General features: G+C 42.1%; 1 protein-coding gene across 2 annotated transcripts in view; it reads right to left on the bottom strand.

The window, feature by feature from the left end:
- The window catches only part of LOC141796513 (A-type voltage-gated potassium channel KCND2-like), a 39,414-nt gene extending 22,578 nt beyond the window's left edge, over positions 1 to 16,836 (bottom strand). For both annotated transcript variants that reach the window (XM_074677678.1, XM_074677679.1), the window contains exons 1-2: positions 16,393 to 16,836; positions 14,956 to 16,137 (exon numbers count right to left, since the gene is read on the bottom strand). In XM_074677678.1, coding sequence (XP_074533779.1) covers positions 14,956 to 16,067 — 1,112 coding nt within the window. In that variant the 5' untranslated portion in view covers positions 16,068 to 16,137; positions 16,393 to 16,836. The remainder of the gene's footprint in view (positions 1 to 14,955; positions 16,138 to 16,392) is intronic.
- Positions 16,837 to 18,900: the final 2,064 nt, after the last annotated feature.

Genomic DNA, 18,900 nt, shown 5'->3' with positions numbered 1-18,900 from the left:
CTGAATGTGTGGCTTAGTCAAAACGAGACACATTCCATTTGTGTGTGGCCGTTATGTAAAGATAAGGCCATGCATGCCAGAAATCAAACTCTTAAGCTCCTCCACAGGGATTATAGACAATTGGCTAAGGGGAGAACTACAAATAATAATCAACTGTTTATGATTTTTTTCCATTAATACCTTAAAAAAGGAGCTAAAACCCAAACATGGAAACACAATCCTTCAGCGGCAGAGATGCTCCTGTGTGAGACTCATGCAGAGAGAAATGGAGCAGAATTCTCCAGGTAGGGGCTGAACCCACACTTCAATAACACCTAGACAAACATATCAATCCAAAGTCGCTTTCACCTGTCTCACTCAAAAGAAAGGGTGCAATTGTTGCTATTTTTAAACCAATGAAATCCAACCAGAAGCCACTGTAAGGATATGCTCAGGATTTAAGTCCTTACCTGCAATGGCCTTGTTAGCTGTTAGCCAAACTTACCTCTTTGAGTCTGTGCTCACTCTAGGTTTTCATACACTTCTAACTTATTACACAAAGAAAATCTCACAGTTTCGCCTCAAGACGAGCCAGCAGGGTGACCTGATGTCCTGCTTTGTCCTGCAACTTTCATCTCTAATCCTGCAAATTTACACAATGTCTCTCATTTAATTGGCTTTGATTATCCAAAGGGTAAGACTGTCATCAAACTGTGTTGGCCTGTCAACATCCTTGATGGCTACGTAATGCCCAACAACAAAGGAACAAGGGATACATACTGGGATGCAATTTTTGGCTGAATGTGATGGAACCTACAACAAACACGTCAGACTTAAAAAGGCAAGGCTCATAGAGAGATCAGAGAGAAAAGCAGTTAACAGCAGCTGGAATAATGAACATTTAGTAAACACAGCTCGTGTGCATGCTTTGGTCATTACTCCAGATCCAGGCTCATTGTCCTGTTTAGGACAACATATAACTCTATACAGAACCACAACTCCAAACAAAAGAAACATTTCACAAAAAGTAAGGAAATCTGTGTTTGGTAAATTATTTCTTTGTTGTAACAATAAATCTTAGAGATTAATCTTATACTGTTGAAAAGTTTTTTTTATTTTCCTTTTAAATGTTGCCATGTTAATAAAGAACGTGTATTTGTAGGATGAGCAGCAGAGTTTAGTATGAGGATGGCATCAATGAAAAAACTGCCAAATCTGCTCTGCCAATGCCAAACAGCTCATTCTGCTGAAGCTTCTTGTTTGGTGTTGTTTGGTAAGTTGATTGACTGCAGGCTTTCCAGCAGTGTATGATCAATTTCTATTGTTACAAAAAAAAATCTACCAAATACTAATTGCTTTACTTTTGGTGCTGACTGTAGCTGCTACATTATCAATGTGGAGGAGGGATGTCCCGACCAAGTATTTTTTTGCCCCAGAGTCCAAGACTCCTGCCATGTTCTGCTCATAGACTGTATCAAACATGAACCTAGTCTCCCCGACGTCACTCATCTGCATCTGAAATGGAAAATGAAGCACATCGGCTATCTCAGCTGTATTGGTAGTGGCAAGGGCTTCACGAACAGCCATAGGGCGCTGTCGGTCATGTGACCTTGAGCTGTGCCTCTGATTGGGCAAGCTTGCTATCTGAATATCCTCTGAACTGCCCAGTTAGATAAAAATTCACCCCCCTACAGTGTGTGCTGATAGTAAAATTAGCGACTCACACAGGAGACATTTTTTGAACCAGGCTGTAAATAGGTTAATTTCACTTCACATTTCACTCAGTAATATATATATTTCTATACCCTATATTCCTGATTGGGATGTAATGTCTGATTCTGACCAATTCTGTAATTATGTGATTGGCTCCAGTTTCTGATCACATGAATTGGACTAGGGTGTCCCTAATGTGGAGTGTAATTCATATGCTGCCAAAGTTTAAGGAAAAATTAGCTTTATATCAAATAAATGAGAAAAATCAAACAAAATGAAATGCAGTAAAAAGCCATTTCTTCTCACATGAGATCCATCTTAGGGTTGGAATGCTGAAACACAAATTAAAGGCTAAACCAATCACAGCCGACTGTCTGAACCAATGGATTTAAAAGCCTGCACTAATGACACCATACACTGTAAGTTTTTGAAGCATAGTTTCATCGACATTCGCCGCGGTGGACTTAACCAAACTTTTGCTTAACTGAGCAAGAGGTTAAGAGGTGAAGCCAAGGGAAAGAAGCAAAAGCTGCATTTCCACCAAGCAGTCCGGGTCAGTTCGGTACGATTTGGCACGATTTGGTACAGTTAAGCCTGATCCCGTTTGCGTTTCCACAGCAAACTGTACCGTCTCGTGGTAGGTGGTCTGTAAGCCAGATGCCAAAAGCCGCAGCTGTTAAACAATAGCTTGACACCGTAGCAGTGCAACACAGTTAACTCCGCTAATAAATCCAACAAAGAAGAAAAACGCGGCATGGTAAATAAAGAGCATACATGGGAGACATGCAGCATTTCGCCCTCTCTGTGATTGGCATGTAGCTCTCTGTTACAAAGTGCAATCAAGCTTTATTTCAGAGAGGTCTGTGTGCTGCCAGGAGAAATGCAGCCGCTGTCGGGGTAAGTGACGATTCTTTTCAGTCTGGCATCCATACGGAAGGGCCCCAAAAGAGTAGGCCGGCTCGTCTCGGTTTTCAGGGATCCGTCCCGGGATAAGTCAATGGAAAAGCCAAAAAATGTGCGCCGTATACCGAGACGAAACGAAACAGTCTGCTTCATGGAAACACGGCTTAAGTAAGCCTTATAATGCAGAAGTTGTGTTCCTCACAATGAAAGACATAAAGATGAAACCACCCATAATACTGCATGTACAGGAGGTGGCATTTTAACATGGGTGTTCTTGGTTCTTGGTTTTTGGAGCTGTTCTCAAGTGGGCACCTGAAGAGCTGCTGTGTTCAGCCCTCCTGCATGCTCTTCTTTTTAACATCAGAGGTTTCTGCTTGATGATCACTGGAATTAGCACAAATTAAAATCACAAGACTTTTCAAACAGTTACCTAAACAAAACTGCTGCAATCCCTCTCTGAGGATTTACGGATGAAGCGAATGCTGCAGTCAGTAAGTGTGCATGCTCACAAAGACAAAATGACAAAGCTAAAATGCCAGTTCTGAGCAGACACGACATTCCCTGTACTTAGCTGAGTGTGTTGGCAGTTCCACATTTACTAATTAGCCCTAAACAAAGAACAGAGCTGAGATTAATGGGACTGACATTAGTTTAGTGGGCCATAGAACCAAGAAGTGGAAAATTTAATTATTTGACCTGATGATGGTGTTAGATAAAATGTTAATGGATGACTAAAGTTAATAGACGTCATCCTGAGGGGGACATAAATGCACGCACCAAATTTCACGACTATCAATACAGAGACTTAAAACAGCTCATCTCAGCCTCATTGTGGTGATAAAGGAAAAGTCAGGAGATCATTAAAGTCAGGAAGGATTTGTACTTTGAGAAGCACAAATATCAGGATCGAAATTAATGGAAATACATTGAGAAGATGTTGCGATCTTGTATTATTTGTCAAACAGATGGGCAGACTAGCCTAAAGACTCAAGGCAAAGTCATTCAACAAGCCAGGCTGCATCTGGGTTTGTGCAGAAAGCAGGAAAAATACAGTGTTAAATCCCTGGAGGGTAGTAAATTACTCTGAAATACAGACAATAGACAAGTTCTGATATGTGCTGCCTTCAAACTGTCATGTGACTTTCCCTGAATTTACCGCAGGTGGGCGCAATAAAAGCATCAGCACCATTTCCCTTTGTGGAGATTTAATGCTCTCTGCTTGTTGAGACTGTGGCAGTGAAGTGTTGATTTAACACAGTGGTAACTCTTTAAGATCAACGATTGAGGTAATTCAATTGCATTATACTGTTATATGTGTTTGAAATTTTGAAGAGTCGTTCAAAAGCTGACAACTTTGCAACACACAGCGAGAAAAAAAAAATCACATTGATGATAAAAATCCAGGCATTGCAGAGCCTTGTTGGAGAATGCTTTTATTATCCAGGTATTGTCCAGTGCAGCCCCTGAGTGGGGATGTTATTACAGCCAATGGTAAAGAAATAATGTGAAAAGAAATGATAAAAAACAACATTTATGATATTTATCTTTAAAACCAAGCATTGCTCTTGCTGAAGGAGTCTAAAGGTCTGAACTTGACGTATGATAAAAGAAAGAACGCCACTTAATGTGTCATCAATCCACCTGAGACAGCAAGGAGACAGATAAAAAGGACGATGGTACAGAGACGGTGATTGTCGCACTGATACACCTGAACATGAAAAATCAGTTAGAGGTGAAGAGAAAAATATCGCCCCACAAGCCACACATGCCCTGTTTGGTTTCAGTTTGACCAAATGGCCTACATTAGGTGATATATTTGGCTATTTATAGAAGCTGGGCCAGGCAGGAAACAGCTGCCATGCGTCAGGGTGACAGGCTGACATCCCTCATCTCAGCAGGACCTCCCTGCCAGGCAGACGAGAGGAAGCTCTTTATACCTAAACTCAAATGGGACATAGCCGCTTATCATTCGCTCTGCATACAGAAACTAATAATCTATGGAGCCTGTGGCAAAGACTTCACAATGAAACTGGGTTAACAGTGGAGAGTGTGGGCAGCTCCGCACAAGTCTCAATACAGAGATCAGTATTCTGCCTCTACAGCGGGCACTGTGAATCTCATTGAAGGGGGATCAGTATTGATCATAAGGAGCTTTTATTGTGGTATCGTGGTGCTGCAAACTGGCACATGATTCCTCAACTCCGATAAATGGGACGTTTCACGAGCAGGGAAGACGAAGCTTAAAGCTGACAAATGGGCTGAATCAATATTCATGACTTCGCCATGAAGCCGCTCACGTTCGAGTATTATGAATGAGCTGTAAACCAAGTTTCAATTAATGTGTGTGCATCAAAGTTTCCCTGTTTCCCTCTGAATCCTTCAGAGTGTCTCTGGTAGATGAAAAAAGTCAGTATTGATTTCAGCGCTCACAGGGTACAAGATGTAAGCTGAAAATTACACATTACTATATCATCAAAAAGTGTGCCATAGTGAAATAAATGCATGCTACACGGTGTTAAAGCGCAGGTACTTCAAATGTAGGGTAACTGTCAGGTTAATGGATTTCTTTCATTTCAGCCTAGTTCGTGTTTTGCTGAGAGGCTTTAAAAACAGCACAACTTTCTTCTTAAAGCCGCATCTGCAGTGATATCCCATCACTCTTCAGACGAGGTGTCAGCCAGCAGAAGTTACATCCCTCTTTGAATTCTTTTCTGTTTTGTTCGCAGAGCAGACTGATGATTGCTGTTGGCGATAATCTCTGAATCTCTGCTGATCACAGATGTTGGCTTGTTGGCTGAGGGGCATTTTTGATAAAGAGACAAATGTCAGGGGGAGGGATACTCGTGCTCTGGCATTATAAAAGCTGGTACCATTTCAAGATGTTGTGTTTGCAATGCTGTCCCATGTGCTTGAGGAATAAATAGCGCAATAAGTAATATAACCCTCCCTAAACTCCTCACATTGAGCTGGTGGGACTATCATCACCTTCCGCTCACCTTCACCGATGCTTAAAACATAACTTTAACGTCAATAAAAAAAGGTGCAAACACTGGTTTATGTCTGGGAAATGCTGCGTAATGAGCACCAGGCTCACAAAAAGGGCATCTAAAAATAAAAGAAGTGTTTCTTCCTCACTCAGCATTCATTACAAGCCAGTGTAGGGTAAATGTAGCTGCTCCTCATGACAACACACTACAGCCTGTTGTTTGTATGCTGATTAGCCTCGGTGCTACGTTAAAAGTAACAAGTGCAAGGCCGCTGACTCACATATGTTTGGGCTACATTTCATTACAGAGAATTTTCTCACAATGCTAATGTGACCGTGTGGGAATTATGGGTATCATTTTATCCCTCTGTTGCTTCCACACTATGTGGAGATATTAATTAGCTCTCTGACCTTGCAGAAAGAAAAAAAAACCTCACTATGAAAATTCAAACAAGTGAGTGGAAGGAAACTTTCAGAGCCTGTTCTTGACTATTTTAATGTCTGCTGAGTGTGACAATGTTCTACTCGCTGTGAGATCTGACTGTAAGTGAACATGAAGTGACACAGCGCAGCAGAAAAACCACTGAAAGAATGTGAAGATCTCTGACTAAGAGGGTAGTTCAGTGGCTGAAAGAGCTCAGCACATTTAAAAGAGCAGATCCAAAAGAAATTGTTTATCTGCTTCCTTGCAAAGAGATTATTCTATACACCAAACAAATGAATACAAATCAGACAACTCTGACTTCAAACCAATTAAGAGAAATTAAAAATAAGTCATATTAGGAGAGAATGAAGAGCCAGCAGCAGCTGCTTTGCTTGGCCTTGCACAGATATTATGTAAGCGATCCTGTCTGTGTCCAAAAGAAACAAAAAGTGCCTCCAAGCACCTCTAATTGCTGCAACACTGCATATCTAGCTTTTTAATCTGTACAGTAACTGGAGTGTAAAAATAACTCATTGTTTTTTTTTCTGGCTAAATGGGCTGACAATGAAATCCAAAGAGGTGCAACACAAGAAAACAAAGATCTTCACTGCAGTGACATTTAAGAAACAAAAAGAAACCCAGGGTGAAAGAAAAACTCTGGAATTACTGCAGATGATATAAATCTGTATTTATGATAGTCTTTTAACTAATTTTAAAACCATCTAGTCTCTTTAAGTATCCAACTATTTCCTATTAGGGATGCACAATGTATATCTGGGTAATGAATGAGTTTGCTGTTAATGGGCGTGTTTTATCATTACTTGACAGTGTGAGTTTACAAAGTAGAACTAGCTCTAATAGGTTGCTTTTATTTGCTTTTTTTATGAGTCTACAAATTTCTACATAGTAGGTAGCGATACCAAGCAGCATCCTCCAGAGAGGAAAATTAAGTGGATGAAGAAGTGCTAAAAACTGCAGTTTGTTGAGTGTCCGCTTGAGGCTGGCTCCAGAAGTACTGGAAACCATAAACACTCCAAGACAAAAAAAGACTATTTTTACATCAGATATAAACGTGTTTACAGCCTGGTATAAAAAATATTTCAGTTTGAATGGCTCATTTCTCTAATAGAACAAGATTACGAGTTTGACGACCTGGCATAGACAAGCAGAAGACAACCTGTAGTTTTTAATGAGGACACTCAAAAGCCACTTCTTGAGTTCAGTATTTTACACTGCAAAAAACTGAAATCTTATGAAGTGTTTTTGCCTTACTTTAAGAAAAATTGTCTTATTATTCTTGATATGAGCCACATTCAACTGGTCTGTCCAAAAAAATGTCTTGTTTCAAGTTATTTAAAGACAAAAACAAGGTCTGAATTGCTTGTAACAAGTAAAACTAATCTGCCAATGGAACAAGAAAAAAATGCTTGAAAATTTGCTAAAACTAGAATAATGTCTCAATAAAAGTAACTTTTCTCTTGTTCCATTGGCAGATTTCGTTTACTCGTTACAAGCAATTCAGACCTAATTTTTGCCTTTGAATAACTTGAAACAAGACATTTTTCTGGACTGGTCAGGTGAATGTGGCTCATATCAAGAATAAATAAACATTTTCTACTGAAAATAAGACAAAAACGCTTGGTAAGATTTCGATTTTTTTCCAGTGTAACAGGGATGCTGACAACAACACACTTCAAAACTCTGTATCAGAAACAGATAGATGACATCACAGACAATGTCTATTTATTATAATGTCTATGGGTGATAGGGGATACACAACTACATACACAGGGGGGCAAGTTTTAACAAAATAAATTGTTGAAGTCACCTGAAACACTGGAAAAAAGAAAATCTTATCAAGTGTTTTTGTCTTATTTTAAGTTAAATTATCTTGTTATATACTCGAATGAGCCACATTCACCTGATCAGTCCAGATGCATTTAAAGACAAAATTAGGTCTTAATTGCTTGTAACAAGTAAAAAAAATCTACCAATTGAAGAAAACTTGGCAAGAAAATTTGCAACAAGTTACTTTTCTCTTGGAACATTGGCAGATTTTATTTACTTGTCACAAGCATTTCAGACCTCATTTTTGTCTTTAAATGACTTGAAACAAGACAGTTTTCTGGACTTTTCAGGTGAATGTGGCTCACATTAAGTCTAAAAAGACATTTTCTTCTGAAAACAAGACAAAACACTTGATAAGATTTCAGTTTTTTGCAGTGAAGTCACAAAAATTACTTGTTGAAAACTTCAAAGCGGCAGTAGCTACACCTAACATCATCACCAAATAAAATGGAAAGTGCTGTAATGCTATTTCAGGACTAAAGAGGGTTTATCAGATACATGGGGTTTTACGGAACACAAATGAACTTGTGGCATTAATCAAGTGAGTAAGCTTAGTATGACGACACCGGGTAAAGGCTTGAACATGATGTGTTGCATTTTTGGCTGTGGTGGTAATTTTTGTTAGAGTTTTAGGCTTAAGGAATTGATACTTATGTATCCTTGGCCACTAAATCTTAGCCTTTCCTACCCTCAGCTGTTCTTATAATATACATTCCAAAATGCACATGAAAATGTGTTTATGATATACACAGAGTTCAGCTCAACTAAGTCTATATTGTACAAAATATTCTTTTTGCATCCTGAGCAAAACTGTTACAGCGAACTGTCAGCCTATAGAGGAGGATCTTTAATCACCTTAATCTTTGAGCTGTTGTAAACAGAGGTATAATAATAGAATTGGTTTAAGTAGAGCCTAATGTTCAGCATAATAAGTGAGACATGGAGTTAATGATCCTAAAATCATGTTTTCTTTTGGCACAAAACTCTTAATGTAATTCAAACATGATACCTCGGTAGATTTTGTTCCATTTACAATGTAAATTAGAGGACTAAAGTGAAAAGAATCTATTCTGAATACTGTTGGATACATCTCTACAAAGTGATGAGGAGGCATTATGTGTGTCTGAATACCAATCCCCATGACCAGACAAGCAGTTTCCATCTGTATGTAAATGCTGAGTATGTAAATAGGCTGTGCAGGGCTATAGGAGGAGATAGCTGTTGGGCCCGGCTTCATCATTTTCACACTATTTGATCTCATCACACACTCTACATCTGATATCTTTTACAACATATCAACCTTCAGGATAGGACAGCGTCACAAAGAGTTCTACATTTCCTCGTTGCATTCATGGACTGGAGCTGGCTCAGGGTTTCTGTGCTGGTAGATTGGATGGAAGCAGTGTCAGGGAGAGCAAATGCTTTCTAACAACAATGAAATCGAGGTGATGGTTTTTCTCACATATCTCCTTATTTCCTAATGCGGTGATGCTGCATTCATTCAGACTAACTTTAATCTTGTTCTGGGAAATTCCATTAATCTTGTTTGTTGCCCGCAATACAAAGTAGGAGATAAAAAGTGCTGAGCAGAGAAAAACACTGATGCCATATTTTATGTCCTCACACTACGCTACACAGGCCCAAGAGCAGAACATGCTAGTCTATTTCCCTGCTTAATGCAGCACATTCAAAGTGAATTAATGAAAAGCCCGTGCGTGGAATGAGTGTTGTTGGTGCTGCCTCGAAGACTGGGGTTGTCAGAGAAATCGAATCAAAAAGAAGGACAGCCAATTTGTCCTTGCCATATAGATTATTTATCAATCTGACCATCCGCAGTGACGCATGCCTGCTTTAAGAGTCAGTTCACACACACAGTATCCTCACATCAACCTAGCAGCTGCACATGATCTGTTTTCACTTCAGGGTTCACTGACCACAAATACATTTCCTCCTCGACACTGTTTAATCTAACAATAAAAAAGTCTGTCATTAAAATGTAATTTAAGAGCAAATGAAAGCTTTTGAAGTTCCTGAAGAACACAAATATGATGTCATAAATCTGAGGTATATGAAAGCCTATAAAATGTTTTCAATCATTCATCCCACACCTCCACATCACCCTTTTAAATCTCTCTCTGCTGGTGTGAAGCCGTTCCACTGAGATGAAAACAAAGAGAATAAAGAAAATGCCAAGCTTGCGTATTTTCAATTTAGAGGGAATTAAAAAAAAACGTCTCCGTGTTTTTTCCACACTGATCCTGTCTTTTACAATGATCTTAATCTCCCCCTGAAGAAGGCTGCCTGTTTCCTGCCCCTCACTCTCACTTCTCCATTTCACAGACATTTGCATGGGCAGACGGGAGCTCACACTCAACACATTTCAGTGCCAGGTTCCCCTCATTAAGTCACCTGTCACTTCAGGACCATTATACCAGCCCCGTATTAGCATCACCTCTCCTCACCAATAAAGCACCTGGAGGGGCGCTGCGAGCCTGCAGGCTAATGGCAGCCTACACATCTCACAGCAGCCACTTCTGCTTCACACAGTCATACATCACATCTCTCATAATGGATTGCTGATTTTCATAATGTGCATAACATACACAATGCCAAGTGGTGTAATGTATTCTAGTGAACACAGAAATTACACCCATTGCAGTTCATAATCAAACACACCAAATGTTCTTGATGACTGTCATGCTCAGATGAAGAAAAAAATACAAGAAGTGAAAATCCTCTGCAATGCCTGCCAGGGGCGTGCTTACTTCTCCCTGCACATGAGGAGTATATCATCAAGAACGCATTTGTTATCTTCTGGGTACAGATACAGTCGAGGCCCTCCAGATTGTTCCTGTGTCTTTCAATTATATCTGACATGCAGCAAAGGGTTTGGACTTCAAAAAGCTTTGATCTGCAACACAACGATCCACAGAGGCGACACTTTGCATTGTACTCCGTGATTGCCATGGGGTGGAGGTGTCAGAAGTCGCAAGCATGATAATGGTTATACTTGTGCTAGTTTATGGGCCCTACAGTGACCCTCCTGTCTGTTAACCTTGCCTCCTCTGTCTTATAAATCCTAACTGGAGAGGTTTATAGGGCTCACTTGTCAAGCCTTTTCCAGCCGTATTTGGTGGGTGGAGCTGGAGCACAGACAAACGACATGGTGATAAATACTGCATCTGTTGAGTGGGTTCAATCTACAGCTGCGTTGTGCCGCACCGAGGGCAATGCACCGAGTAGTTGTCACGACAAATCAGTAATTAGAACGATAATTCCTCGTAACATCACCTGGGGGCAGCTGCTGAAAGGAGGGTATTGATAAGAGGAGCGGGAGGAAAGTGAGAGCATGGGCGTCTGAGGCCTTAGTGTCTACCAAAGGTAATGTGTGTTTGTGTCCAGGGGAACGTGTGTGTGTCCACGCCACACTAAACCTTGTTCTCCCCACTCCTCTTTCCCTGGTGGGTTGCGCTTGACTTCCACCGTTTTCACAGCTGCTCTCAGCAGTGCACTCCATTACACCTTAAATCACTTAAAAGATCTGAAGCACCAAAAACTCCCTCTGCTGCTAATTCACCCTGACTGTGAGGATCATCTAGAGAAAACAAAGGCAAGAAAACACTGCAGCATCTGATTCCAGCCTAATAAAGTGCAACGCTATCTTTAAATTGGAATCCATTGCGGCCTTAAATGCACAATATTGAATCAAGTCACTGAATTATACTCCCTCAAGTTTGTGCATCTTTCAATGAGGTTGCAAATCACAGCGCAGATTAATATGACATATTTTAACCTCAGTCACTCAATTCTTTGGAGGCAGCGTCCTCTATCCAAAAGCAGCCGCAGAGATTAGCCTCAATAAAAAAGGAGGGATAAGTGGGTCTCGTCCTGTGTTTGGTGGCACAGAGCGGTAGACACACAGAGGTGTGACACGCAGCTGCACAGAGCTATTGATTCTCCGTTGGTCTCCAGGCACCCTTCCTTTTCATTCAGGCTGCCTGCCAAGTGCCTCTGAACAGGAGCCCCTGCTCCCCCAATGTCTGCACGTCTGCTTAAGCACAATCAATGGGCCATCAGCAGGGGAGGGAACGAATGCCTCTGTCTTTACTTCCACAGGGTGTGAGGCAGGGAAATTGAAAATATATGTAGTGGAAACGCATCATGATACCATGCAGGAAAAAGCATCATTGACTATCAGACTGAAATCAAACGCTTTCAAACGCTCCAAATTGAGGTTTCAGTCTGCAGCGCCGAGTTGGGCTTTAAAGAGCTTATTTGCAAGCCAAGAAAAAGACTACCTCTTTCAAATGTGACTCAAATAACTATTTGTTGGATGAGGATCCATTTTTCTGCACGCTGGGTTCCGAAACAAACCAGAATAGCTCATTTTCCTCGATCAGATAAGAACCTGAAGGTTACAGGACGAGAGCACAACGGCACTTTAGTGTGCTCGGTGCAAAATGACAGCTTCAAATCAGCTCTGCTGTGTGTGTGAGGTATGTTTTTTAAACCACACCTGAGGACAAAGATGGATCATGAGAAGGAGACTACTCTGTCTCTCAGTGATGGGTATTCAGCCTCTCCTCCGGTGGTCTACTCTGCAGCATCCTGCACCACTGCAAGGCTACAGTTTAGGTTGCAAATCTGTCAGCCAGGCTGTCATGGTTCACAATAGAGTGACAGAAATGTCCCCATTACCAAGGACGCTTCAGTTCTGTTCTTGTGCGGCAGAACATCTTTTTCAAATCAATCCTGAGCAACACAAAAAGGGGATTCCGAGCTGAATGCAGCAATATCTTTGTTGCTCCCAAAAGATAAATAATGTACCCTCTCACACAAATCATCTTTCATCTGTGATGTAAACCCAAATGGAAAGCAGAGTCAATGCAGCATTAGTTTTGAGGTGGCAGCTTCACTACATCATGCATATTACCAATTATGCCCTTATTGGTCATTTTGCGCGTGAGTGCTGGTTCGACTGGTATTGAATGACTGCTGAGGGAAGCTCTGTATGCCACTGAGAAGACAGGAAATCTACTAACCCTGCTTCATGCGTAACGTGACGCCAAACAGAGGGAGGGTGTCGTGGTGAAAACAAATAAAAATAAAAATCACAGAAATAGGGATGAAACATATGTTGCCTGCAGAGCTGAAACAGGTGCAGTGAGGCTGCATCAATGCAGATATGAAGGCAGACAAACAAGAGGGAGGGTATGAAGCACATGAAAAGTCAAGAATATCACTCAGTTTGTGCGTATGAAGAAAAGACAATCCTGCTCAACCAAAGTTAATGTAGAAGAGCACGCGTTTAATCTCTGTATTCACAGTGTGCTCACGTCTCAAGCCCACATATGTATGCATGTATAACAGAGCACAAACACACATGCAGACACGCGGAGGAGCACACACACTGACTGCACACAGCTAAAGGCGATTTGTTTCCCAAATGTTTGATGTGTGCTGTTTTGACTTCTAATGAAAAACAACATTATTTCAACAGAACCTCGTTTGTGTGTCATCAGTGTAGAGGAGGGCATGAGGACTAACATTAGCTGTTTAACCTTGTTTGTGCAGCAGTGAATACAGAACACATGCCACAGGATTCTGCAGGATTGGAAATATAACATGTTGCAACTGTTGAACATAAAACCTCGCTCTCGACAGCAAACAACAGAAATGGAAACATTTAACGATATCTCGCAGTCAGATGTCAGACTGAAACGCTCTCCTGCTCATCCCCCCCACTGGTGAAGCGATGGTTACCTCTGAGGACTAGAAGCTCTCTGAATGCATAATTATACGATACGTTAGTTGTGTAGTTTTCACCATCAGAAGCGTCTAGCAATTCAATGTCTTTTGCGCACAACAAAAACTACTCCTTTTTTTCTCTGTCGTCTAAATGGTGCATTTGATGCTGCCACTAATCAAATGTAAAAATGTGTACGTTTCCAGTATTCTGCAGTAAAACTGTAGAAAGATGTCACTGAAAGATGCTGGTCTTCTTGGAAGGGACCTGCTTCATGTAGACATAGAAGTCTCATTCTAAGTGAACAAAAACAAATTTACTCCAATAGTTTTAACATACTATGCTCAGTCTGCTCTGCTAAATGCCGCCACTACACACTGCACCTTTAATGTGTGAAATACATAACCCTAATACATGCCAGTGGACTCATTTGCACAACTTTTCAGCACCTTGGAAAGCACTCAAGCCCAGAATGCTGAGCTGGAATGAAAAGCAGTAATAATAACAATACTAATAATAACCCACGACAAGCAGCTGAGCGGCTGAGTGAGCTCATCAATACAAATTAATTTGATGTAATCGTCTTAACCACGTTTAATTATTTTATGCTACATCAGCACAAAGTACAGCTGAGGTTGTTCATGAGCATGAAATTAGCGTTCAAATATTTACAGTAGCTCGTTGAAGGAGGGGAAAGAGAGTGGATGAGCAGTAGAGAGGAGAGGGGGGTGAAAGGTGTGTGTGTTTGTGTGTAGCAGCTGAATGTAATATCCCCTCATGCTTCAGTTTAGCCTGTGTATTGTTTGCTTTTCTGCTCCTAAAGGTCTCCTATGAGGGTTTTTTTTTCTATTTTATTTTTTTGAACATACCTCCAGTGTTTCCTGATTGGTCAGAGTGTGTCTGTCCATTGCAGTAACCTTTCCAAAAGAGCAGCTCAAACAGAGACCCTTGAAAACAGGCAGGGAAGAGGCCCGACCTCAAAGGCTGCCTGTGTGGTGCAGGCTCATTGATAGGCAGTGAACATGGCAGTGAGTGGTGCACACACGCCTCTATAAAACTGAATCTTCCTGACCTTTAGTCGGCTGAACAGCGCTCAATGTGCCCGATGAAAGCACACCTGTGGCCAAGTGACAATTAGCCCCTGTTGCTTAGGGAGCTTACCTATTTACTTCTCATAAAGATCTAAAAATATAAGACCTTGTTTGTTCCTAGTGCTTCTGTGATTGAACATGTGACAACCTGACTTGTTGCTGTGATAAAATGCATGTGTTTCATGAGCGCTGTGAACCAAATAAAGACTGTGGTTTAGGTTAGGAAAAACCCATATGTTTTTATGGACTTTATAAAGCCACCTACCCCAGTGTTGTCATGGTGACAATGGTGTACCAAAACGCAGCAGGTATACTGGTGAACTTGCTGGCTGTAGAGCCTTTTTCTGCATAAAACATGACCGTTGCAAAGATAATGATAGCCATGGTGAGGGAGAAGAGGAGGAAGCCCAGCTCGGAGGCGCAGCTCTTCAAAGTGTAGCCCAGGATGCGCAGTCCTGCAGAGTGCCGAGAGAACTTGAAAATCCGAAAGACCCGGAAGACTCTGAGCGTGACGAAAGCCCCGCTCACCTGGTCATTGTCTGTCATGACCAGGCCGATGTAGTAAGGCATGATGGCGACAACGTCAATGACGCTCATCACACTTTTCATGAACTTGTAGCGGCTTGGAGCTGCGATCAAACGCAGGAGATACTCGACAGTGAAAATCATGACGCACGCCGTGTCCAAACAAAAGAAAGCTAGTGCGTAACGGTCTCCACAGGAAATCTCCTTCGACCTGTTGGGCAGCGACCCGCATGGGACCGTCTCCACCACGTTGGCCATCACTGATATGGCGATGAAGAAGCCTGTGACGTAGTAGAAGACCAGAGCTAAGGTGCTGGTGTGAGGGTTTTCAAAAGCCCGCCACAGAAACTCCCGGTACGTCAGGTTCACCGGCGTTACGTCATTGTTCATGTCATTGTCCTCATCGTCTTGAAGCCTCTCTGCATTTTCGCGCCTTCGGTCCTTGTACTCCTCATAACAGCAGTCTCCAATGATCTCAGGGATAATACCGAAGAAAGCCAGCTCCTCGTCGTACGCAGATATGCATTCTTGGCGCGGATAGTGTAGTTTCCCCGTGCGGTAAAAATTCAGGATATGTCTAAAGATGTCAGGGTCACGATCAAAAAAGTACTCATTTGTCTCCTCGTGGAAGAAGAAGTCTCTCTCTGTGCTCCCCAATAAAGTGTCCGGGTACCTCTCCAAAGTGGTCCGCCACGTCTGAAACTTGGTCCCGCTCACGTTCAGGATGATGAGTCCGTCCTGGGCTTTCCTCTTTTCTTGGGGAGGGATGGGCATCGGGGTGCTCGCCACGGGCATCCATCCTATGGCTGCCGCTCGGGCGAACGGGAGCCATGCCGCTACACCTGCTGCCATGCTGACCTGAAGTGTTTAATACAACCCTGGTCCGGTTCTCACAGTGCTACGGCTCAGAGATGAATCGCATCTGCAGGGGAGGAAAAAGCACCACATAGAGACACTGATGGTCACCTATGGCTTTCCAGATTGTGATTGAAAACACGAGAATCTATTTAGTTGTGCTGACACTGCGCATAGCACTGTTGAGTGCCACTCTCGAGCCTTTTTCTCAGTTATTATGGAAGCCTACTTTGCGGCAGAATATGAATTGAATGTCAAAAAAGCGTCTGCTATCAACACACGAGGATAATTTTCTGTCAGTAAAAAATTAAAAACCACCCACCTTAGTGAAGGCTGCTATTTAAACTGCATCCAGGGTGAGTTTCATAAAATCCTCGGAAGAGAACACTTGCGATTCTGCCTCCCATTTATCAGCCACCGCAGCCTCACGGTAGAGGAGAAACGGCAGAAATACGTCGCATCAACAAGTTAAACAATTCAGGCGGTAGTTTCTCTCAGCACAGAGTGGTCATTCGTCCGAGCGCGATCTTTCCTCCCCTCTCCCTCTCTCTCTTCTCCATCCGCAAGGCAGCGGCGCTCAGTTGCATGCGTTTTTTCTCTCTCGTTGCAGCTACTCCTCAATAAACTCCTGTTCCTCTCGTCGACTGCAAGACCACCCTCCCCCCTCCTCACCACCACTGTGCCCCGACTGTGGAGAGAGGAGAGAGAGGGAGAGGGATGGAAAAATCATATGCAGAGAGAGGAGTGGTCCTATCTGCACCCAGAAATTCCGCTGCTGCTTCACTGTGGGGGACTAATCAATGCGTAACGGTGCTCTAAGTAGGCGGCATCTCAAAAAGCTCAAGTTAACGCGTATGTTTGTGTGTCTGCTCCGGCTGAACCCTGACCATTACTTTGCCAAAAAAGACAATATTGTGCGCATGATTCACATGATCCACAAAGCATCATCAATAAGGGTCCTAATAAACACATTCCCAATGACAAAGTCCTGTAAAGTTTTCATCTTTTTTATTTTAATAACCCATAATACAGAGATTTTAAGCCGTTAATCCCACTCAGTTTGGAGAGTTTTGAGCGATTTTAATGTTTGCCTTACGTGTTAAAACCCCTTTTAAGATAACCATGCGCGCTGTTTCCAGACAAAATCTATTGATCGTTGCCACTCAAACGGGTTTTGAGGAGAAGTAAATATACGATTTAAGATCTGCTACAAATCGTGATCAATAATGTTTCCTGGATTGCACCGTTCTGTGAAGCCGTTTCAGCGGAGTTACACAGCTTAAAAGGTCAACATCATTGGACTAGCCCGCCGTACTGACATTTTCCAAAATAACCATAATCAATGAAATGTCTCTTGTGCTCTATAACACAACACTGACATCTCAAAGGGGATTAGAGACAGCTGCGACCACTGTGAGGCATGTGATACATCGTGGACCATATCAGTAGATTTATGTATTAGGGCATAAAGCACGGAGCACGTTCTCACCCCCACCCGGAGCAGCCTTCCCTTCATTTTATTCACTTTCAGCACCATGGACAGCACCGCAGCATCCAACATCCCTGCGGATGTCACTTTGTCGTGCCTCCGTGTGCGTGCCGGTTAGTTTCCTGGCATGTTTTACGCAGTGGTCTTTCCGCTGTAAATCTTCTCTAGCTTTAGTTAAGCACACAAGGGGGTCAGAGTCATGCTTAAGCACACACAGCTGCTGAGCTTCGAGAAAATGGACCGTTTCTTTGACCATTAACTCAGAGTCCTGGCCCCCGACGAAATGAGGTGTAGATTCATTCTCCCCAGAAATGTCAACCCAGCTGTTGCTCTTTTCTGAAGCAATGTACCGAAATTTGCCACAAGTAAAAGTAAATGGTGTATCTCAAGGCAGCTTGACAGTAAATGTAAGAATTCTCTTAAAGCAAGAATCAGTTTTAAAACAAAATGCTGGGCTGCAAAAAGCAAGTGTATCAGTGTCACACCAGCCTCTTACTGCTTAGAGAAAAAAGAGATGTGTTTATGGCTGTCCATTTAGACATCTTATATCATAACCATGAAACCATTTAAAATATCAACTGAATTTATATAAATTATGGGATAAAAATGTCAGCACAAATATAAACATGAGTGTGCTGCAAGCAGGATGCAAGGCAGCAATATGTAAGCAACCACTTTTTTTACTGTACAAAAACATATATACATAAAAAAATATACAATTATTTTATTGTACGTGTATGAAAGTTGTTTTCTGTAACAAAACTCAAGTCACGTATGAGAAAGAAAAACAGCATCAGGGCATCTCTGAAAAAGCAGCAGCCGATGAACACATTCAATGTGGCACCAGTCAGACCTGTTGTGCCCTTTTGCGTCCCTGATCTTCAGCCAGAGCTCATCCACACCCTCCCTCCGCCTCTGGCACGATGCAGACTTTTTGTAAGATGAATGCGCGGGACTGTCAGAAGTCCCATTAGTGTATGCTGAGCATGTCAGAGCACACTCTGTTTGAGCAGTCAGGCCCAGGGGCTATGTATTCATCAGGGCATTTAAATATTCCAGCGGTTGCCAAATGGCACCAAACGCAGGCCTCCCAGCTGAGTGGGCTGCCAGTCTAGCTGCAAAGCTTGTCAGAGCACAGATAGCCCCTGTTTTCACTTGAAAAGGTAGTCAGAGTGGTTATTTAGCGTTCACATATCCTGTAATTTACACAGAGCACAGCAATTTGTCACAAATGTATGATGAGCAAAACATGGTGGTATTTGCATAAGAAAATAAGACTGGGTCTGAAAATAACAATAAAAAAACATGGCATGTTTGTTTTTCACTCCTTACATATCAATT

This window comes from Halichoeres trimaculatus, unplaced genomic scaffold, assembly GCF_033239565.1.
Source record: "Halichoeres trimaculatus isolate MK-OKI-2021-1 unplaced genomic scaffold, fHalTri1.1 fHalTri1_scaffold_10, whole genome shotgun sequence".
NCBI lineage: Eukaryota > Metazoa > Chordata > Actinopteri > Labriformes > Labridae > Halichoeres > Halichoeres trimaculatus.
Note: the sequence above shows the minus strand (reverse complement) of the source record. Positions and strands in the feature narration are given on the sequence as shown.